The 22,700-nt window shown below is 46.5% G+C and overlaps 1 protein-coding gene across 8 annotated transcripts in view; it reads right to left on the reverse strand.

Moving 5' to 3' along the window:
• Positions 1 to 22,700, reverse strand: part of LOC120025359 (tight junction protein ZO-1-like) — an 83,584-nt gene that overhangs the window by 30,988 nt on the left and 29,896 nt on the right. For 4 of the 8 annotated variants that reach the window (XM_038969898.1, XM_038969900.1, XM_038969899.1 and 1 more), the window contains exons 2-13: positions 15,320 to 15,376; positions 12,094 to 12,218; positions 11,815 to 11,917; positions 11,300 to 11,633; positions 11,072 to 11,178; positions 10,028 to 10,196; positions 9,633 to 9,774; positions 5,268 to 5,404; positions 2,948 to 3,053; positions 2,659 to 2,809; positions 1,473 to 1,581; positions 1,065 to 1,284 (exon numbers count right to left, since the gene is read on the reverse strand). In XM_038969898.1, the coding sequence (XP_038825826.1) occupies positions 1,065 to 1,284; positions 1,473 to 1,581; positions 2,659 to 2,809; positions 2,948 to 3,053; positions 5,268 to 5,404; positions 9,633 to 9,774; positions 10,028 to 10,196; positions 11,072 to 11,178; positions 11,300 to 11,633; positions 11,815 to 11,917; positions 12,094 to 12,218; positions 15,320 to 15,376 (1,760 nt within the window). Of the gene's footprint in view, positions 1 to 824; positions 854 to 1,064; positions 1,285 to 1,472; positions 1,582 to 2,658; positions 2,810 to 2,947; positions 3,054 to 5,267; positions 5,405 to 9,632; positions 9,775 to 10,027; positions 10,197 to 11,071; positions 11,179 to 11,299; positions 11,634 to 11,814; positions 11,918 to 12,093; positions 12,219 to 15,319; positions 15,377 to 22,700 lie in introns of all 8 variants that reach the window. The other 4 variants (XM_038969902.1, XM_038969901.1, XM_038969897.1 and 1 more) reach the window with 2 other exon arrangements.

Genomic DNA, 22,700 nt, shown 5'->3' on the forward strand with positions numbered 1-22,700 from the left:
CAGGACTCATAGTGCAAATGCCTTCTCACTAGAACAGTTGTCACCCGTGTAATTGAGACTAGGGGTGATGTTAATGTGGCCTACTTTACACAGCCCAGTTCATCATCTTGTGTTAGTGTTGTTGTTTACCATCTCTACACCGACAGCAAGGCTGCTGGTGTCTTATTTGACTAATGCCGTCGACCCCCCTCCCCCCTCTAGCTACCTTACCCTCTCCTCTCCACAGAGTAGGCTCTGCTGAACTCGACTGTAACTCTACTCTAACTGTTCTTGTTGGGGATGATGTCTCTCTCCGGTATTCTACCTGTTATTGTTGGGGATGATGTCTCTCTCCGGTATTCTACCTGTTATTGTTGGGGATGATGTCTCTCTCCGCTATTCTACCTGTTCTTGTTGGGGATGATGTCTCTCTCCGCTATTCTACCTGTTCTTGTTGGGGATGATGTCTCTCTCCGCTATTCTACCTGTTCTTGTTGGGGATGATGTCTCTCTCCGGTATTCTACCTGTTATTGTTGGGGATGATGTCTCTCTCCGGTATTCTACCTGTTCTTGTTGGGGATGATGTCTCTCTCCGCTATTCTACCTGTTATTGTTGGGGATGATGCCTCTCTACTGTATTCTACCTGTTCTTGTTGGGGATGATGTCTCTCTCCTGTATTCTACCTGTTCTTGTTGGGGATGATGTCTCTCTCCGGTATTCTACCTGTTCTTGTTGGGGATGATGTCTCTCTCCTGTATTCTACCTGTTCTTGTTGGGGATGATGTTTCTCTCCTGTATTCTACCTGTTCTTGTTGGGGAGGATGCCTCTCTCCTGTATTCTACCTGTTCTTGTTGGGGATGATGCCTCTCTCCTGTATTCTACCTGTTCTTGTTGTGGATGATGTCTCTCTCCTGTATTCTACCTGTTCTTGTTGTGGATGATGTCTCTCTCCTGTATTCTACCTGTTCTTGTTGGGGATGATGTTTCTCTCCTGTATTCTACCTGTTCTTGTTGGGGAGGATGCCTCTCTCCTGTATTCTACCTGTTCTTGTTGGGGATGATGCCTCTCTCCTGTATTCTACCTGTTCTTGTTGGGGATGATGCCTCTCTCCACCTCCTGGTGGTTCTTGCCAATGCGTATGGCGAGCCAGGAGCCCAGCTTGCCGTTGTAGAGGGTGTCCACTACACGGAACACCTCTCCCTTGTTGAAGCTCAGGCCATACGGAGACTCCTTCTCATACTCAAAGTGGGTTCGGATGTAGAACGAGTCGCCCACATCCGACTCCACTATCCGACGGTAAACTGGTAGAAGAAGAAATTAGGTAGGGATAAATGTTCAGGTATACAATTGAAAGTGTGTGTACAGTTCACATGTAACCAGGTAAACTTAAAATGTGTGTTTCTGTGCAAACTCAAACCTTTACACTCTCTGACCCTGTCAAGATCGTAACGTTCATTTATCTAACATCTGTTTTCCCCATGTTACTCACCATCCTTCTTCTTCTGGGCCAGAATGGTGACCTCTTCACCCCTAGGAAGGTCTAGGAGGAACAGCACAGCCTCCTCTCGGATGATGTTAGCAAAGTCTACGTTGTTTACCTTCAGAGAGGAGGGAGAGAGAAGAACAGAGACTTTCAGCGCTCCAGGGTTCAGGCCAGTCTACTTCCCCACCTCAACCCCTGCAGTCCCCAGCACAATATCACGTTTATTTACCCTGCTGCAGAGCCAGCGTTTGAACCAGGAACACATGGGGTTGAATCATAGAGAACAACCTTTATCCTCCTCAGAAAGGAGACTTCAAGTCTTTATCTCAACTAGTCACACTGTGAAGGCCAGGAAACACTCACAGGCTCTCTGCCCAGCAGTGGAAAACAACATCCTGGGCTGTGTCTGAAATGGCACCCTATTATCTATAGTGCACTACCTTTCCCTACATAGTGAAGAGGTCAAAAGTAGTGCACTATATCGTAAATAGGGTGCCATTTGGGACACAATCCTGGAAGCCCACTCATAGGGAATCGCACAGAGTCTAGAGATGTGTTTGTACAGCAGGGAGGGAGGCTAGCAAAGAGGAGGAGTTAGTCCTCCTCACATACCATCTTGACCCTTACTGTGGTGTGGGAGGAACACAAAGCATGGTGTGTTTCATTAAAATGTGTGGCTAGTGATAAACATGATTAAAAGAATCCAACTCTGATATCAGAGGGGACTTCTATCAACAATACTTCAGACAGGGCCTGAGAACAACAACAACGACCTCTATTGTGTGGTTCAGAGTAAACAAAGGAAAGACAGAGAGGAGAAGAGCCAGGCGATGACCTCAGACTGATTCACCGTAATCACCATTTTCTATCTCACATCACTATGACCAGCGACAACACAGTAGAGGTCATTGTTGATCCACCGGCTAGTGAGTCACATAGTTTCACAAAGTGTTTCAAAGTAAGCGTGGGCAGCGATGAGAACGTTACCAGAACTACAGCAGATGTTCTCCAGCTAGTACAGAACATACCCTTTATCTACTGTGGGAAAAGAACACGTCAAACCACACATCCTGCGCACTTTCAAAAGAGAAAACTTTACAATGGCCTTGTTGACAAAAATGTGACAATCATACCCAACCGCTAATAGTAATTAAATGTGTAAAGATGTTACTGTATGAGATGGACTTCTTACCCTGAGAATCTGGTCTCCTTCCTCCAGACCTTCCTTGGCAGCTGGGCTGTCCTCCAGGACTCCGGCTACAAATATGCCCACGTCGTTCCCTCCGGCCAGCCTCAGGCCAACACTCTCCCCCTTCTTAAACTTCACCAGCTTCATACTCGGCCTGCATGGGGAGTGGGCATCATACACAAACAGATGTCTAGACACTACTGTTCTACATGGAGCGATTACAAATCAGCAAATAACATGGTACTGACATAAATGGTAATAATAACATGGCTTTAACAGGACTGAGGGTTACCTGAGGATGCTGTCATCATGACCAGCGCTGGGCACTGGGGCGTCAGAGGGGCTGACTGGCAGGTCCACATCAGGCTGGCCAGGCTGGGCATACACTGGCTTTGGTTCTACAGGACCAACACACACACACTTCGGTCACATACTGATAGTATGATCACACACACATGTGAACACACTGACCTGGAATGTGAATGTAGAGATGACTATCTGAGTTATGGTTAAATAGCTACGGGAATAGGTCAACATTACGTAACACTAGAGCAGGGCTTCATGAGAAACTCTGTTTTCCTGGGACCCAAGCACATGAAAACATGACCCCTTTTGGGGGCCCTAAGCGAGATTTGGTTTGAGGGGCCCCCATTGGCAGTAGAATGGCCTTACTGAAGAGCTCAGTGATTTTCAATGTGGCACAGTCATAGGATGCCACCTTTAAGTGCTGTTATTGTGAAGTGGAAAAATCTAGGAGCAACAACGGCTCGGCCGCGAAGTGGTAGGCCACAAAAGCTCACAAAACGGGACCACTGAGTGCTGAAGCACGTAAAAAACGTCTGTCCGCGGTTGCAACACGCACTACTGAGTTCCAAACTGCCTCTGGTAGCAAAGTCAGCACAAGAACGGTTTGACGGGAGCTTTATGAAATGGGTTTCCATGGCCGAGCAGCCACACACAAGCCTAAGATCACCAAGCGCAATGCCAAGCGTCCGCTGGAGTGGTGAAAAGCTCGCCGCCATTGGACTCTGGAGCAGTGAAAACACGTTCTCTGGAGTGATGAATCACACGTCTCCATCTGCCAGTCCTAAGGACAAATCTGGGTTTGGCGGATGCCAGGAGAACACTAACTGCCTCAATGCATAGTGCCGACTGTAAAGTTTGGTGGAGGAGGAATAATAGTCTGGGGCTGTTTTTCATGGTTCGTGCTAGGTCCCATAGTTCCAGTGATGGGAAATATTAACGCTACAGTATACCATGATATTCTAGACGATTCTGTGGTTTCAAATTTGTGGCAACAGTTTGGGGAAGGCCCTTTCCTATTTCAGCATGACAATGCCCCAGTGCACAAAGCGAGGTCCATACAGAAATGGTTTGTTAAGATCGGTGTGTGGGAAGACTTGACTGGCCTGCACAGAGCCCTGACCTTAACCCCATCGAACACCTTTGGGATGAATTGGAACGCCGACTGCGAGCCAGGCCTAATCGCCCAACATCAGTGCCCGACCTCACTAATGCTTTTGTGGCTGAATGGAATCAAGTCCCCGCAGCAATGTTTCGACATCTAGTGGAAAGCCTTCCCAGTAGAGTGTAGGCTGTTACAGCAGCAAAGGGGGGACCAACTCCATATTAATGCCCATGATTTTGCAATGAGATGTTCGATGAGCAGGTGTCCACATACTTTTGGTCATGTAGTGTATTTTAGTGGCCACCCTCTTCATGTTGGAGAGAAATTTTTAAATTTTTAAATTGAATTTCCTGCAATTCTACACATTTTTGCCATGGTGTGTAGAGAAATCTTTGTAGTTTTAAAGCTATTTTCATGCAATTCTATATATTTTGCCATTACTTATGCCATGTTAATATATTTGAGTGCGAGTGACTAACAAAATCAAATGGGGGCCCCCTGGAGGTCAGGGCCCCTAGTCACGTGCCCTGTGTGTTTGGTCGGTATTCGTTTATGACAGTGGAGGCTGGTGGGAGGAACTATAGGAGGGATGACTCATTGTAATGTCTGGAATGGCGTCAAACATGTGGTTTCCATGTTTGATACTGTTCCATGTATTCCATTCCAGCCATATCAATGAGCCCATCCTCTTATAGCTCTTCCCAGCAGCCTCTGGTTCATGATTACAAGTTTACTGTAGACAGCTGGCTAGACTAACTTAGCAATAAAAACAATTGGTAGCTGACATGGCTAATTGAGTGACTGTCAGTAACTGACATAACAAGAGAAAAACTCTTGATGCACAACCAAATTTTGAAATTTATATTTTGAAATATATATATAATCTATCTATTTATATTTATATATATATATATATTGTTTTTACTCTGACATGTCACAACCCACCATTAACATGTCCGTGACCCACTTTGGGTCGCGACCCATACTTTAAGAAAGGCTGCATTAGAGGAATGGACTAGAGTACTATGAACTGGGCTTTTCTGATATGTGGGACAAGGAGTACAGAGCGCATTCCAATCTAGGGCGGAGGAGAGGGGGAAGCAGAGAGGGATAGGCACAGTACAGAGGAGTGTCAAGGCCTGTTTTGGTTCAGGCAGTTAGACAGGTGGAGGCAGCTGTGGAGGCAGCAGGGGCCCTGACTGACCTGGCAGCGGGGGCAGTTTGTCTTCTCTGGCCAGTGGCTGGTCGCTGATGGCCTGGATTAGGGCCTCCTGGGACCCTTTAACAGGAGTCGACATCACCCCGGGCTTGGAAATCCTCTCCTCATCTCGACTTCTGTGGCTAGAAAAAGAAACAGTTGATTATTTATTTGGGGTTTGTTCCTTATTTTCTTTGTAGGCCTACCCAGTGAGATGAAGAATGGTAGCAATTATGAAGAGAGAACAGAAAGGTAGATGGATGAACCCTGAGTCTAATTAAAAAATATAAAGTATAGGAGACAAAACAATGTGGCACGACCTCTGCACCCTCTCCACAGAGGGGTTCTGTTCTATAAAACTAATAACAGAGCTTCCTACACAGGCTGCTTGGAGAAGGTCCTGCTGTTTTAGCCCTGGGACGTAGCGTGTGTGTTGTTATGAGAGCGCTGTGTTACTGACATCACAGCGTGGAATGAGTGATAAGGCATGAGGAACATTAAAGAACGGCTAAAACTATAAGCAGTTAAAAAGGAGGACGGCTGTCTTCCTCTCAAACTATATTAATAGGGTCAGGACATATTCTCTGCTGGCCTCGGTTTCACCTCTGCATTGACTGCATCAGCAGCAGAGCAGACTCCAGGTGCTTTCAGCTGTGTGGTCTAGAGACTGTCCTCTCAACCCTACAGTATCACTAACAACCACAGAGAGACCAGAAACACTAAATCAGTCATACCGAAGCAGACATTTTTCTAAAATGTTTTGATTGAGAACTGTGTGCATTATAAATGATTCATTCCATTTCCCTTCTCAACCTTCTAACCAAACCACAGCAGCAGTACTGTATACCTGCCAGAGCCAGTCCCAGCTCCAGCTCACGGCAGCCAGGCACTGAGTGTTCAGATCAGATGTGTGAATGCCGTGCTCCGTCTCCGCAGCTCTACTCGGCTGTTTCTTAGAACAATGGGCGAATTCCAGCCTGGTCACGTGACCCCGAAGCTGGCATAGCACTCCAGCCAGCGTCCAGCAGCTTTTTACACGGGACGAATGAAGCGGTAAGCTGCACTACAGCCTGACTGTGTCACCATCTTACACCCAACGCTCACTCACTCCCTCACACAGGACTTTAACAGGATAACATGCACTCACTTCCCAAAGACAAAAACAACGGCAAAACCAAAACGTGTTGGCTTGAAAAGTGAAATGGTGACCCTTGCCTTTCTAGTATTCTATTTCCTGTCTTTGTGAGAACAAATGAAAACACTCCATCAAACGTCTCCCATTACAATTATTCAACAGTGGAATTCCAGATAATGTGGTTATTGTTCAGAGTGCATTAGGGAATGTAGAGATAAAGAGATATTAAAAAGGACTGCAGTACATGCAGGGCAGTCTGCGTTCCAAGGGATGAATTTCAACAAAGCTATAATCGCCTGTCTATTTGTCCGTCCGTCCGTCAGTCAGAGAGGGCCTGTTGGCCTGTCCTGGCAGCGCCCCTGTCCCTGTCCTAAATCTCCCGTGCCCTCCCTGCCCTGTCCTGGGCGGAATGGTGTTAAGAGGCAACATATGAACTAAACATAAATTCCTACGTAGTGCTGTCCTTTTTACCTTGCCTCCCTCCCTCCTTTCTCTATCTGCTCTCCTTTTATAAACACAACAGTACACAAGGACCAAAGCACAAATCTGCAATTTGTTTCTTATTTCCTCCTGTGGCATCAATCTAAGGTTACACTGTATAAATGGACATCGCAACACAATAATCTTGCTGTGATAAAATGTGTTTTGCATCATGCAAAGAGGGATACTTTAATTTTTTAATTCCCACAAACCCGTGTCAAAACACCCATCTAAAATGGGACAGTTGCACAGCTATTTTTTATTTTGTTATTTGAGGAAAATCCCGTACAAAACCAAATGCAGGAGGCTAACTAACATTTTCACAGTTCAATGAGGTACTCTCACAAAGACGTTTTTTATTTCACCTTTATTTATACAGGTAAGTAAATTAGTCAAGTCTTGATTACAATGACGACCTGATTGCATATTAGAGAATGTTTTCTCACAGGGACAAGAGAAACATTTAACTATAGAGAAAACCTCAACTCTGTGAACCATCTGATTCTGGGGCAAATCTCTGTGGGAAGCGTGTCAAATTCCTGCCTGGCTAATACATAGTGTGATGACTACTGCATGCATACTGGTCTGGTTATAGCCAATCCCTGCTGACACTCACCATTTAGTCCCTCTTGACTGACATTCATAAAGCGCAAACAGAGTATGGCTTAGAACTAGACTACCAACATTAAAACAAAGTGTTCAAGGCTCAGGAATACAACATATATTATGTTACTCATTATGTATGTACACGAAAACAAGTAACACCAATTCAATATCCCCAAACCTAAAGGCTAACTCTGGAAAGAAAACAAGACAGAAAGAGCGATGTAGATCAGTAGTACTAAACTAAGTACTAGCCTAACCTCTAGGATGGTCTCAACAACTACTGGCAGGGTCTTTTTGTGACACTTACAGTGGGAGTATTCTGTGTAAGAAGGCCCCTGCGTTCCTGCATTGAGACAAGAATTGTTATTCCACAGTATTGTTAACAGTTATATTGGGGCTGATTTACGGCAATTGGTTACTGGAGTGGCTTGGTGACAAACAGGCAGCTGTAAATCACGAACAATTGGTCCCTCCAGATTTCTAGCATCTATCTAGCCAGGCATTCATTCCAGCCTCTGATGACGAATTGACTTTAAAGTCATTACACAATTTTCTCCACTGCCTCAAGTGGGTACTAAGTTTTCCATGGAGTTGTTGATTTGCCATTCATCTGATTCCATATGGGCTGACATGGCTTGGGGTTTAGACCCAGAGCATTGAGGAGAGACCAGTACCGCTACGAAGTACCAACCAACCGGCTGTCAGTTTTCCCATTTCAGATCAATGGTACAGCTGCTTATCTGCATTAACGCCATCATATCAGGATGTCTACAAAACACTACAGCAGCACTGAGGAGGGAGCTAAATACAGGTACAAACACAGAGTGCTCAGCAACTACAGGGGGCTACGGGATGCTAAATCTATGTGAATTCTCTGTCAAATAAATAGGACTGTTCACTGTGATTCAAAAAGGACAGAACCAATGCTTGCAGAATCTGAGATGAGTAGGGCCTTTTCAGGTATCTGACCCTCCATACATGTGCTCTGCAGCAGAAGTAGCCACACCAGGAAAGGGCATAGAGGACATGGTAGAGTTGGAAGCAGAACACTTGACTTGAGTTGTGTTTCGTTTTGAATCCAGGGCTTTCTTTCTACAGACCCTCTCCTCCAGGGCTCAGAGCCTTTCCGCTCGACACACGAGCTCCATCTGGGCAATCCATCCTCATCCTGGTTAATTGCTGTGATACGGCAGGCAGGCCGGCCGTGTGATCACAAACCAGCAGCAGCCTTTCCTTCCACAGCTCTATCCCTCCCTCCAGCCCCTCTGGCGTCAACACACTACATACAGTCAGCCCGGCTAACTGCGCCAAGCCTCCTGTCCAATCTGAGAGGAACTGTCAAGCCTCGCTCAGTCAAGGCAACTCATCTACTGGTCTACTTCTCTGTCTAGCGACTATCTACTTAGTCAGCTACGCAGGCAGCTATGCAGGCAAGCCAGTCGCCACTACTACATGTCTGTCAAAGCCGGTTACTGCATCTCTCCACTGCTTTCCACACAAACTTACTTTAGCCTCCAACTGAGGAGATGGAAAGAGAAAATTGTGCAACAGAGGAAAGAAACAAGACATTCAAATGACTGGGAAAATGGGGGAAATGTTCATATTTAGGCAGTTTATCAAATATATAGTTATCATTGTACTGACTGATGCTCTGGCCCATTCCAGGCTGGAGGTTTCCTTTAGGTTGTGATGAGTTATTATGGACACTGTATATAAGGAGACTATATGGTGACCTATAGGGAGGGGGGCAGGGGACGGGACATCGATGTGGAAAAGCATCAATATCCTCTCCTCTGGCTTGGCTCTGTGACCTCTGACCCCTACAGCAGGTCATTATGGCACTGCTGGGCTTATAGAGCCACACATTTCTGTTCTATTCATCCTGTGTCTTCATTATCAATTGATTTATACACAGCCCTCTAGAAGTGCTGGTGATTAACACTAACTAACCACTTATGGGCTTTAACATGATGCATTTAACATGATGAGTTGCAGCGCTGTTCGTGTCTGTGTGATATGTATGACAACTGTGTTTCCCATGACGATTGTGTAATATATATGTGTGTGTGTGTGTGTGTGTGTGTGTGTGTGTGTGTGTGTGTGTGTGTGTGTGTGTGTGTGTGTGTGTAGTGTGTGTGTGTTTTCTTTACCTGCCATTGCTGATCTGCCGTGGTGAGTGTCGGGAGGGGTCCGAGGGCTCAGACCGGGTAGGGGAGCGGGACCGACTGCCCCGTGCTCGATCATGGGATCGAGTGGAATGGTCTGATGTCAGTGAATGAATTTCTGAAATGTCTGTTAGAGCAAAGTGGTGTTTAATATGGCGATTGAACCATGACAAGTAAACTTTTAAAAAAAAGAGAGAAATCAGTAGAAAAAGGATTAAGTAGTAAGTTTTCCTTTTCAGGTACCTCTGGGAAATTGCACCCTCATAATATCATGCCATATTGTGAGCTAAACAAAACGGTGTTAATCAATATGAGGTTGTTAAAACACGAGATTGATTGATGTTACCGTCCTGTAGAGAACGCACAGAGCTCCATCTCACCGTCTCGGTTGGAGTTGTTGCAGGAAGGAATGCTGTCGTCCATATCGGGGATGTTGAGCAACGTGGCTCTGTCGTCTCTCTGCACCACCATCTTTAACTTGCCTTTTGACCTCTCGATCAGCTTCTTAGCATCTATTAACGACAGGTTCTCTGTCACTGTGCCGTTAATCTGGGAGAAAAAAAAGAGGAAGGATTCATTCTCATCATTGTACAGTTTAACTTTGGACTCGTGTAACAGCACACATACGCCAAAGCCATACCTGTCCATGGAGTAAAAGATCTATAATGACGTTTAAAAATGTCTGCTATGCTTTAGCAAATGTTTCACGTGCACAGTGCTTTACATATGGTCACTTGCTGTGAGAGATTGAACATACCATCATACAATAGTGCATAAAAATGAAATCACTACTCCTTGTTTAAAGGTTTATACGGGAAGGTTAAAGTCCCAAAACAACACGTTATCCCTCTTTCCTGTACACGCTTTCATAGTTACTATACTTGTAAGACTTGAGTTTTATACAAGGACTTTTTTGAACATAGGACAGTCAGAATCCAGGGTCTACATTCTTGTGATGAGGTAGATCTTTCCCATCAGCGACTGACTAGTCAGGAACCAAAGAGAGTGATGGAATGCATGGAATGCTTGGGTACTGAGAAGCACACTAATGAACTTTGAACTCACATTACAGGCATCTCTCTCAGAGGGGACATATAAAACAGAGAAGGCTAGAATGACTAGATGTCATAGTGAAACGGTGTGTTGTGTTGATGAAGTTCGTGTGAAGTTATGACATTGTATATCCCTCCCCTCTCTAACTCTTTGTGAGGCCCTGGCAACATTCCAATATTTACACTAGCTTGCTGGTGAATGCATGCCCAAAATATTGCCTCATAGGAAGTGGTATGCTTAGTATATTTCTGCTCTGTATCTCAGTTCAGTCCCCATTTCTTTGAGTGCCCGTCCCAGGATTTGAACCGGTAACATTCCCACTCCAGGTCATCGTGCATAACGAGTAGCCCCATCATGTCTCTGGTTCTCACTTTCAGCACCACGTCTCCCTCCTGGATGTTTCCGTCCCGTGCTGCCAGGCTCTCTGGGGAGATGTCCTTCACAAAGATGTGGCTGGCCAAACGCAGACCATACTCTACTTTGAACAACAAAAACAAAACAATATTAGCAGAGCTCTGTGCAATACCACACCTTAAAAAACATTAGGGTCAAACTGACAACGCAAAAGAAAGACCTAAGCTGGACATTGCGGCGCCCACCTTCATTCTTGCGGGACTTGACAAGAGTGACTTTGGCAGGGCGGGACGGTGTAGAGGAGCCTTGGGATCGGCCAGAGTGGGGTGAGATGCTCCTCTCTCGCGAGGCACTGTGTTCCCGCCGGCTGCTGTTGCTGCGTTCACGCTCGCGGTCATTCGTCCGCCTGCTGGCCGTGCCGCCACTCGCCGCGCCATAGGCGCTGGTGGGCCCGCTGCGGCCGCTGTGCTGCTCGTAACCATCGTCTTCATCAGTGTCCTCTTCCTCGTGCTCGGACATAGTCTCCCTGTCCCCCGGGCGAGACACTGGGATCTGAACCTTCCGTTTTCTTCGGATCGTCTGGGGGGGAAAGAAAGGGACATAATGTCATTCTCAACCAATGACCTCTTATCAACTCAATGGAGTGAGAAACGTGTCTAAATCCCTGGGGTGGCATTCATAGAAGAGGAATGTACTTGCTGAGGGCCATAACGTTAAGGTTAGCCTGCTGTCCATTCCCCTGAGGAATACAACAACTCACTATTTTTGCGTTCTTTCCACTCTTCCGAAGCTGCTGCACTGCGTACGCATGCTCTACGTTGTCCATGGACACCGCGTTGACCATTACCACACGGTCATTTTCCCTGGAAGGAGAAGAGAAACGAGCCTCAATCCCAGTCAGGATCTTCATTAACCACTCCCAAATCAAGACCATAGCGGTAACATATAGGGCTGGTTACCCAGACCCAGATTAAGCCTCGTCCTGAACTAAAAATCATGCTCACAGAAAATCTCCATTGAAAGTGTTTTCTGCACTTACGATAAGAGTCCTTCTGCTGGGCCTCCCTTCAGGACGTCGGAGATGACAATGGAAGTCTCACCACTCTGGAAGTGAGGGTTGTCCCGGCCCCCTGAGATGGCTATGCCGAACCCAAACCCTGGGGCCTGCACACATCACACACACAACAGAAGTTGGAGAGGACATGAGGTCTGGGACAACAGTGTATGTTTTCTTCATTTCATCCATCTGTGAGTTTTTGCCTCAATACAATTGATGAACATAAAACTGTACACAGTAGACTACATAGCCCATACTTCCTCAGTCCAGTTAGCGTAGCAGATCCGATACATAGAAAAAAAACACAGCTACTCTAAACTAGTCATTCTATTTAAGTCAAAAGGAACCTATCATCAACCATCCCTTCATATAGCCTAGCTTTAGCAAAATGATTAGTGTGTGTTATGCCCATGGTTGGACATGACAGAGACAAAGACAGAGAGAGACAAAGACAGAGAGAGAGAGAGAGAGAGACAAAGAGAGAGAGACAAAGAGAAAGAGAGAGAGAGACAAAGAGAGAGAGACAAAGAGAAAGAGAGAGAGAGACAAAGAGAGAGAGACAAAGAAAAAGAGAGAGAGAGAGAGAGAGAGAGACAAAGAGAGAGAGAGAGAGAGAGAGAGAGAGACAAAGAGAGAGAGAGAGAGAGAGAGAGAGAGAGAGAGAGAGAGAGAGAGAGAGAGAGAGAGAGAGAGAGAGAGAGAGAGAGAGAGAGAGAGAGACAGAGAGAGACAGAGAGAGAGAGAGAGAGAGAGAGAGACACAGAGAGACACAGAGACAGAGCGCTGTGTCTGGCACAGTGATCTGATCTGCTCTCAGGTCTCTCTCCTCTCTAGTCAGTCTGTCACCTCTGACTGGAGCCTCCATTATCTTGTTTTTCTCCATTATCACAGCCAGCCTGACTCTGTCCTGACTCCTGATCTCCTGACAGATGGTCAGGCCAGGACGCCACTCAGGACTGGAGACTGAGAGGAGAGACACTTCTAATAACCCTGATGGTGATCCGCTCGCTGGCACAACCACACATTGACTGCATGCCTCTAACCTGGTCCCAGATCTGTTAGTGTCGTGTAGCCAACTCCTATGGTCACTATGTTATTAAACATTGCACCCCTCCAGACAGCCAATGAGATAGTCCCAGTCAACAATATGTCTACACATCACCTGTTTCACTAGTCTAGTCCTGAGAGTGTATGTCATTGAAAAGTGTAAACACAAAAATGCTTACCACAGTGCAATCATGCAGTAAACTAATTTAAGTGGTAGGCCTATACCAGTGTAAGTGGGATAATAATATGGTTTTGTAAAGGGAGCGGGTGGTGCCAGAGTTATGCCTTCACCACTGTTGTGATTCTACTCCTGTTGCAGTAGTTTTGCTTTCCAATGCTCTAGTGTAGGGGTTCTTAAACTATTTCAGCCTGGGACCAAATTAGAAATTCTGTTTCCTGGGACCAAAGCTCCTGAAAACATGCCCCCAAGGGGGCCCTAAGCGAGATTTGGTTCAACCTCAAGTTTCGTGCAATTCTACACATTTGCCATGGGGCGTAGAGAAAACGTGTCTGTTTTGAAGCAAGTTTTGTGCAATTGTACACATTTTGCCATGACTTATGCCATGTTGATATCTGAGAGGGAGTGACTAACAAAATCAATGCTTCAATATGCCCGTAACCGGCAGCATGCCGACCCGTTCCCTGTCCTGTCTCTTAAACAATGAGAATACAGGGTTCTTACACCGCTACCCCTAGTGCATTTGACCAATGAAAACAAGGCATTTCACACACACCAATTAATTAACAATCTAAACGTCGTTCAGATCATAAACATACTTGAATATATCCCAGCACATATCTCAATGAAGCCGTGCTTAATGAATAGCTAGACTTTGGGAATATGAACATGTATGTCCCTCTCGAGATAAGCTATTAGAGCACTACCCGTACCATTCATTAACTATGCGCTCCAACGCACCCCACCTGCCAGTCAATTCTCTGAACAGGAAATGAACAGAACCCTCTCCAATAAACATAAATAAAGTACCTTTACGTTTTAATTAGTAAACAATATCACATTGTACTTTCGATCACTTAATGTACGACCAGAAACAGCCTATATTAAATCGGGAGACGCACAACAAGAGTTTGCAGCCGAACCAACGGCCGTTGCTCCCAACTCAAACTCTTAAAACACTGTTTCTCACCTTTTACAGGTGACCAGCAACAATCAAGAGGACTTTTCTAACCCACATTATAATCAATAAGTAAATGTGCTTCTCATCAACCGTAAATCATCGTCAGTGTCTGGTTATTCATCATTTCTTTAAATCAAGTGATGGAGGACATGGGACGATCATCACTGTGACTGACATGACAAGAGAAAAACTTCTGATGCACAACCATATGTAGAAATTGCACCGTGTGTATTTTACTATTCTAACTCTCAACAGGAAGTTGAGATCCCGACAAAAAAAAGAATTGGCAACATTGTACACTGGTCAGTGAATTTGAATTCTAATCAAAAAATGTGTAAATCCATGGATTAAAAAAATATTTATATAGGGTACTAATGGTGGACAGAAAAATAAATTGCTACAGTTAGATATCAGGATATTATTTTTGACGATATATCGTATCTTTTTGATAATATCGCAATACCATTTTATTTAGTTTAGTTACTTTTGCACACTTATTTCCATGACTTGTTTTCTCATAGCTCTCTCTCATCCCTCTGCAGCAGACACATGGTGAGCAATATGTTTGGACCATGGAATCATAATAAAGTATGATTTCCATGGTATTGAATCGCAATACATTAGGAATCGTGAGAATCGCAATACATATCGTATCGGTACCAAAGTATCTCGATATCGTATCGTGAGGTCACTGGCAACTCCCAGTCTTAGGTACTAACAGACTAGTTCATGTGTAGTCCACACAACATACAGTATTCCCTGTGATCCTGGAGAGCCATGGGGCTGGCTGCCAACAGGAAGAGTAGAGAAACACACAGGAAGAGGACGCTACATAGCGCTCTTCCTCACCACAGCTTCCTGACATCTGTATGCTGGGCCCATTGTGTGTTTCATCAGCACACTTCCTGATCCTGCAGCTGGCCTTCCCGGCACTGAGAGAGAGGGATGATGATGTAGGGATGGAGAGGGCTACATAAGAATGGAGAGAGAGAGAGAGTAATGGAGAGAGGTAAAACACTTACTCTGTGAAGGGTCACTGTGTGCTGTTCCCATATTACAGTTTCCTCCATCGCTGCGCTCTAAGACAGGGAGAGAGAGAGAGAGGTGTCACTAACATCATTAATGGTAATGAGGGTAAGCGGTTAACACTGTGATAATGAGCATTCCAAAACAGGGTAAAAGTCCACGGGAGGTAATGTATTTAGTGCCCGTGTAAAAAACAATATTCCAAAAAGTACGGATTTTCTTCTAAAGGCTGACAGAGAGATTGAATTTGTGGTAGACCTCGGAGTGTCTCTGGGTGGCTGGATACTCAGTCACGGTTTTAAAAGCCTATCATGTGCTCTCTCCGTTTGCAGAGCACTTGTGATGGTCTGGGTTTCATGCTGAGAGAAGAGGGGACGGAGGCTGCCTGGAGGGCAATGCTCTTTACCGGGTACCCAGCAGACTGACAGAGAGAGAGAGAGAGCCTGAGGACCATTATACCCCAAACACTGACTGAACCACAGACCACTGGGACGTCACCACTGCAGTGTTACTTAACACACACACAGCAGCTTCGCTACCGTTGTATCCCAGTGTTACTGGATCACTGGGGGTGAGAGACTCTGAGTGTTTGTTGCACTTTTGTGAGCACCAATGTGAAGTGTAATCTGCAAACATTATAGACGCGTGTTGCACAGAGCAGACAGCCCGCACAGATTCAATCTGGTTTACAGCGCAAGTGAACATTTGTTTGCTATAAAAAGATGGACCATCTTCAGTTTGTTTTGAGGTTCATTCTAGGTGAGCAAGGTCTCCCTGGACCTCAGTGCTGCCTGCCAGTGTGGATTAAGCTAACAGTAACACTACAAAAGAAACACCATTGCCCAGACAGACAGTGGTGGTGAATTCATCACACAAACAGGCTAACAGTGTCCTCTGTCCTCCCCACAGTACTGCTCCACCCGTGACTGCGCTTTGGCCTGCAGCTTTAAATCACCGCTCTGCACCCACAAATCCACTTTTAGAAGTCTGACTGATGCACAACAAGCCCTTCTGGTATCCAGGCATTTAGCTGTAATGATACAGCTGCTCTAATGCAGAGGAGCTGCGCTGGAGAAGAAAAAGAAAAAGAAGCAAACACCTAACAACATTATGACCAACCTCCTCTTCATCATCACAGTAATCATCATCAGGACTATTAGGGTCTGCTCTAGACAGTTCATGTTTTGTCTGGCTAATGCTGAGTGGACCTGGTGAAGACAGCACAAATATGAGTCCCAGCTATTTGGTGCCGGGCCCAGAAATGGAGATGCTGGTTTGGGAGAGCTGAGAAGCAGGGTGGAGGCAGCCATGGAGTTCACAATAAGTGACACAGCATAGCCTTCTTTCATACTAACATGTCTGGAATGGCCAGAAGTTACAGGATTAACATGACCAGCAACATTTATTTTCCCTCGGAAATCCTGTTTGACTCAGTTTGAGTGTTGTCAGGGTGTGGGTAGGAGGAGGGCTAGTGTTGTCAGGGTGTGGGTAGGAGGAGGGCTAGTGTTGTCAGGGTGTGGGTAGGAGGAGGGCTAGTGTTGTCAGGGTGTGGGTAGGAGGAGGGCTAGTGTTGTCAGGGTGTGGGTAGGAGGAGGGCTAGTGTTGTCAGGGTGTGGGTAGGAGGAGGGCTAGTGTTGTCAGGGTGTGGGTAGGAGGAGGGCTAGTGTTGTCAGGGTGTGGGTAGGAGGAGGGCTAGTGTTGTCAGGGTGTGGGTAGGAGGAGGGCTAGTGTTGTCAGGGTGTGGGTAGGAGGAGGGCTAGTGTTGTCAGGGTGTGGGTAGGAGGAGGGCTAGTGTTGTCAGGGTGTGGGTAGGAGGAGGGCTAGTGTTGTCAGGGTGTGGGTAGGAGGAGGGCTAATGTTGTCAGGGTGTGGGTAGGAGGAGGGCTAGTGTTGTCAGGGTGTGGGTAGGAGGAGGGCTAGTGTTGTCAGGGTGTGGGTAGGAGGAGGGCTAGTGTTGTCAGGGTGTGGGTAGGAGGAGGGCTAGTGTTGTCAGGGTGTGGGTAGGAGGAGGGCTAGTGTTGTCAGGGTGTGGGTAGGAGGAGGGCTAGTGTTGTCAGGGTGTGGGTAGGAGGAGGGCTAGTGTTGTCAGGGTGTGGGTAGGAGGAGGGCTAGTGTTGTCATGGTGTGGGTAGGAGGAGGGCTAGTGTTGTCAGGGTGTGGGTAGGAGGAGGGCTAGTGTTGTCAGGGTGTGGGTAGGAGGAGGGCTAGTGTTGTCAGGGTGTGGGTAGGAGGAGGGCTAGTGTTGTCAGGGTGTGGGTAGGAGGAGGGCTAGTGTTGTCAGGGTGTGGGTAGGAGGAGGGCTAGTGTTGTCAGGGTGTGGGTAGGAGGAGGGCTAGTGTTGTCAGGGTGTGGGTAGGAGGAGGGCTAGTGTTGTCAGGGTGTGGGTAGGAGGAGGGCTAGTGTTGTCATGGTGTGGGTAGGAGGAGGGCTAGTGTTGTCAGGGTGTGGGTAGGAGGAGGGCTAGTGTTGTCAGGGTGTGGGTAGGAGGAGGGCTAGTGTTGTCAGGGTGTGGGTAGGAGGAGGGCTAGTGTTGTCAGGGTGTGGGTAGGAGGAGGGCTAGTGTTGTCAGGGTGTGGGTAGGAGGAGGGCTAGTGTTGTCAGGTGTGGGTAGGAGGAGGGCTAGTGTTGTCAGGGTGTGGGTAGGAGGAGGGCTAATGTTGTCATGGTGTGGGTAGGAGGAGGGCTAGTGTTGTCAGGGTGTGGGTAGGAGGAGGGCTAATGTTGTCAGGGTGTGGGTAGGAGGAGGGCTAGTGTTGTCAGGGTGTGGGTAGGAGGAGGGCTAGTGTTGTCAGGGTGTGGGTAGGAGGAGGGCTAGTGTTGTCAGGGTGTGGGTAGGAGGAGGGCTAGTGTTGTCAGGGTGTGGGTAGGAGGAGGGCTAGTGTTGTCAGGGTGTGGGTAGGAGGAGGGCTAGTGTTGTCAGGGTGTGGGTAGGACGGGGGCTAGTGTTGTCAGGGTGTGGGTAGGAGGAGGGCTAGTGTTGTCATGGTGTGGGTAGGAGGAGGGCTAGTGTTGTCAGGGTGTGGGTAGGAGGAGGGCTAATGTTGTCATGGTGTGGGTAGGAGGAGGGCTAGTGTTGTCAGGGTGTGGGTAGGAGGAGGGCTAGTGTTGTCAGGGTGTGGGTAGGAGGAGGGCTAGTGTTGTCAGGGTGTGGGTTGGAGGAGGGCTAGTGTTGTCAGGGTGTGGGTAGGAGGAGGGCTAGTGTTGTCAGGGTGTGGGTAGGAGGAGGGCTAGTGTTGTCAGGGTGTGGGTAGGAGGAGGGCTAGTGTTGTCAGGGTGTGGGTAGGAGGAGGGCTAGTGTTGTCAGGGTGTGGGTAGGAGGAGGGCTAGTGTTGTCAGGGTGTGGGTAGGCGGAGGGCTAGTGTTGTCATGGTGTGGGTAGGAGGAGGGCTAGTGTTGTCAGGGTGTGGGTAGGAGGAGGGCTAGTGTTGTCAGGGTGTGGTTAGGAGGAGGGCTAGTGTTGTCAGGGTGTGGGTAGGAGGAGGGCTAGTGTTGTCAGGGTGTGGGTAGGAGGGCTAGTGTTGTCAGGGTGTGGGTATGTACAGTACGGTAGTTTAGCCAGGGTGTGGGTATGTACAGTACGGTAGTTTAGCCAGGGTGTGGGTATGTACAGTACGGTAGTTTAGCCAGGGTGTGGGTATGTACAGTACGGTAGTTTAGCCAGGGTGTGGGTATGTACAGTACGGTAGTTTAGCCAGGGTGTGGGTATGTACAGTACGGTAGTTTAGCCAGGGTGTGGGTATGTACAGTACGGTAGTTTAGCCAGGGTGTGGGTATGTACAGTACGGTAGTTTAGTCAGGGTGTGGGTATGTACAGTACGGTAGTTTAGCCAGGGTGTGGGTATGTAGTTGTTCTCTTGAACTCCCATATCTCTGTAATGAACACACAGTTAACCCCTTGACCCTGATTTTCATGGCATTTCAATGTGGATGTTATTAATGTCCATAATTGGCGCAGGCAGGCAGGGTTTGTGCTGCTCCTCCCTCCCACTGTCTGCCCCTGAGACTCCCACAGTTGGCCCGCCATTATGTGGGGGGGACCTGACCCATTTAGCCAGAGCCGCCCCCCTACCCCACATTCCTGTCAAGTGTTTGTAAGGCTGGAGGTCATACATTTTGCCAACAGTACACTGCAAAGCAGACAGCGGGGCCCCAAGCCATGAGAAAAATGTCCATGATGTTTGTGGACCATGTGACACGGGGGCCTCGTCTTAGGATGAACAGGACACTGAGTGGTGAAGCTATAAGGGGAGAGGAAGGGGGCAAGGCTGTAACTGACATACATACTCTGTATGACCAGTAACTGGATACATTCAATTAAAACCGTGTCCAGATTACATTTTAAAGAGATTTGTCTCTATCCCATACACATGCAAACTACTTCCAGCAGAGTATCAATGTACAGCATTAACAATAAATACATGACCTCTCTCTCAATACAGGAGCCTAAGACAATGAAGAAGGCTTATAATTCACTGCCTCTCCCTGCACTTACCCTAACCAACCCCCTCACACACACATCTTTCCAGCCGTGGGGCCAGATGTTAGAAGACAGTACAGACACACGCTGAAGAATCTCCAACGTCCATTGTTATCCTCCCTCTTCCCCTCCTGTGGTTCATCCTTTCACTGCTGTGGTGACTCAGAGAGTGGCCTTAGTAGTGGGACGTGTCTGACTGGAAAGGGCCTTACCGCATCGGTAGGGTGTGACTGGCAGTACCGGTCATGAGGGCGTAGGGCTTAACGGTTATCGGTAGGCCTCTGGGTCAGAGAAGGGTGGTTAGTGAGTCAGCAGGAGAGAGAGGAGCTCTTGATCACTGAGGACTGTTTACTCCAGTGGGGCTAAACTCTGCTCTCGTCTTCTCCTCTGATGGGATTATCTTTTTAATGATTCACCATAATCTGGAGCAGTGATTAAAACAGCTTGTTGTGAAGTGTCAGTGGAGTGCAGAACAGGGTCTGGTACAGAGAGGACACTGCAGAAATCAGGTCCTAATCTGATGACATTATGCATGGCTGTTACAGCCATAAAAATACGTGCTACTGCTGCTGTGTTCTACTGCTGGGAACAATCCTGAAGAGGCCATCTGCAGGGACACTATTTAAAAGGCCAGTGAAACTTGTTGCTATGATACTACACATTGAATACCGAGAACAATACCACCGAACATTAGCATTCCTGTTGAAGATAAATGCAGATGGCCAAATCCCTGACTGGGACCTTTTCTCCCCTCCTAGACACCCATAAACAGTAGGAGAACACTGGGAGTGAATATTGTTTCAGCCAGGACAGCACAGCCTTGCATTCACCCATTTGACTCATGTAGCAAATGCTAACAATACTATCTGATGGAAACTGCTTCAGGAATATTAAGCCTTGTAGCATAGGGCCAAAGCAAATGACTAGCTAATCAACGTCTAATGTTCCAGAACAAAAATATGACAGGAAAAAAATACCCCCAATGGTGATTATCTAATCCCAAAGTAGAGTTACATAAAACAATGAGTGTCTTAATCTTGCGGGAGGGGATGTTTGGTATATTTACACCATGATTCACATTTAGTCAGGCTTGAGCCGTGGCCAGGGAGGCCCTGTTGAGAAACAAAGGTTAGGCAGGTGTGGACAGCCAAGTGTACAGCCTGGGCCTTGATCTATGGTTAAAGGGGCTCTTTGTGTTACTGAGCCTTCCCAGAGACAGCAGCCTCAGCTCCTCTCCTCTCCTCTCCGGCCTGCTTCAAAGACTATACACAACACAGCACAGTGCAGGCCATACTACTGATAGCCCAGAAATAACCTGTAGCAGAGAGCTTTCAGTAGGACGACTGGGGCTCGGTCATGCTCTGTGTTGTAGTGTTAATGAAGGTATATAGCAAGTTCCCTCATCCTGATTCTCTGTCTAGCGATGGTGCTCCGATTGTGTGTGTGTGTGTGATTAGCAATTGAGAGTCTTAGCTGTGGATGAGAAGGTTAGCTACCTCACTCATTAAAAAAACATCTTCAGGCAAGGGTCCATTTTTCAGAATTTCCGCCTGACTGACGTGCCCAAAGTAAACTGCCTGTTACTCAGGCCCAGAAGCCAGGATATGCATATAATTGGTAGTATTGGATAGAAACCACTTTGAAGTTTGTAGAAAAGTAAAAAATAATGTATGAGACTATAACATAATTGATATGGTAGACGAAAATCCAAAGAAAAACCAAGCGGAATTTTTCTTTGTTGAGATCCCATGCTCTTATAATGGAAGGCTATGGGTCCTATGCAATTCCAGCTCCCAGATTGCAATTCCTATGGCTTCCACTAGATGTCAACAGTCTGTTCAAGATTTCAGGCTTGTTTCTTCCAAAACGAGGAAGAATTTTGAGCTTTGGTACAAAGAGTAACAGTTGGAAATCAGTCAGTGGGCGCGCGACGAAGAGGACACACACTTACTAATTTTACTTTTCTATTGAACTTACTTCTTTCTGTATGAAATATTATAGTATATTTACATTTTAGGGTACCTGAGGATTGAATAGAGACATAGTTTGACTTGTTTGAACAAAGTTTAGTGGTAGCTTTTTGTTTTACTTTGTCTGCATGTTGAACGAGTGGATTACTGAAATCGATGGCGCCAACTGAACAGACTTTTTGGGATATAAAGGATTTTATCTAACAAAATGACCATTCATGTTGTAGCTGGGACCCTTGGGATTGCAAACAGAGTGATTATTTAAATTGCCATTTGTGATTTTATGAAGCCTGTGCTGGTTGAAAAATATGTTGATGTGGGGCGTCGTCCTCAAACAATCGCATGGTATGCTTCCGCTGTAAAGCCTATTGTAAATCGGACAATGCAGTTAGATTAACAAGAATTTAAGCTTTTAACCGATATAAGATACATGTATGTTCATAAATTTTTAATAATACGATTATTTATTTGAATTGCACGCCCTCCAATTTCACCGGATGTTGTCGACACTATTCCTAAGAAGTTTAATTAAATGATGACTGTACTCCCTCCTCATTACTCCCCCATGCTGGAAGGAAGACAAGCTGCTATAAATAACTCCTGACATCCATGATGATTACAGTTGTGGTTTTCACTCAGAGAATCTGTAATCATGCAGGATAATCAGTGGGACAAAGGCATGAGGAAGCTTGGGACAGGTCACCTCCATAGAAATAGAATGACAGAATGCTGACTTGAACGGGGATGCCCCTTTTTTCAGTCTCAACTGTCTAACTAGAGTAAGAGAAACCAAAAGTAATGAGAACAGGTGATGAGGTTAGGTCAAGTGGTCAGGTATTTGTGATATCATGAGCAAACAGGAAACACAGGCGGAGAGGAGGAAGTTTCTGTTCTGTGCGCTCCTTGATTACATGTCGCAGTCCACTATTA

This window comes from Salvelinus namaycush, chromosome 30, assembly GCF_016432855.1.
Source record: "Salvelinus namaycush isolate Seneca chromosome 30, SaNama_1.0, whole genome shotgun sequence".
In the NCBI taxonomy this organism is placed as follows: Eukaryota; Metazoa; Chordata; class Actinopteri; order Salmoniformes; family Salmonidae; genus Salvelinus; species Salvelinus namaycush.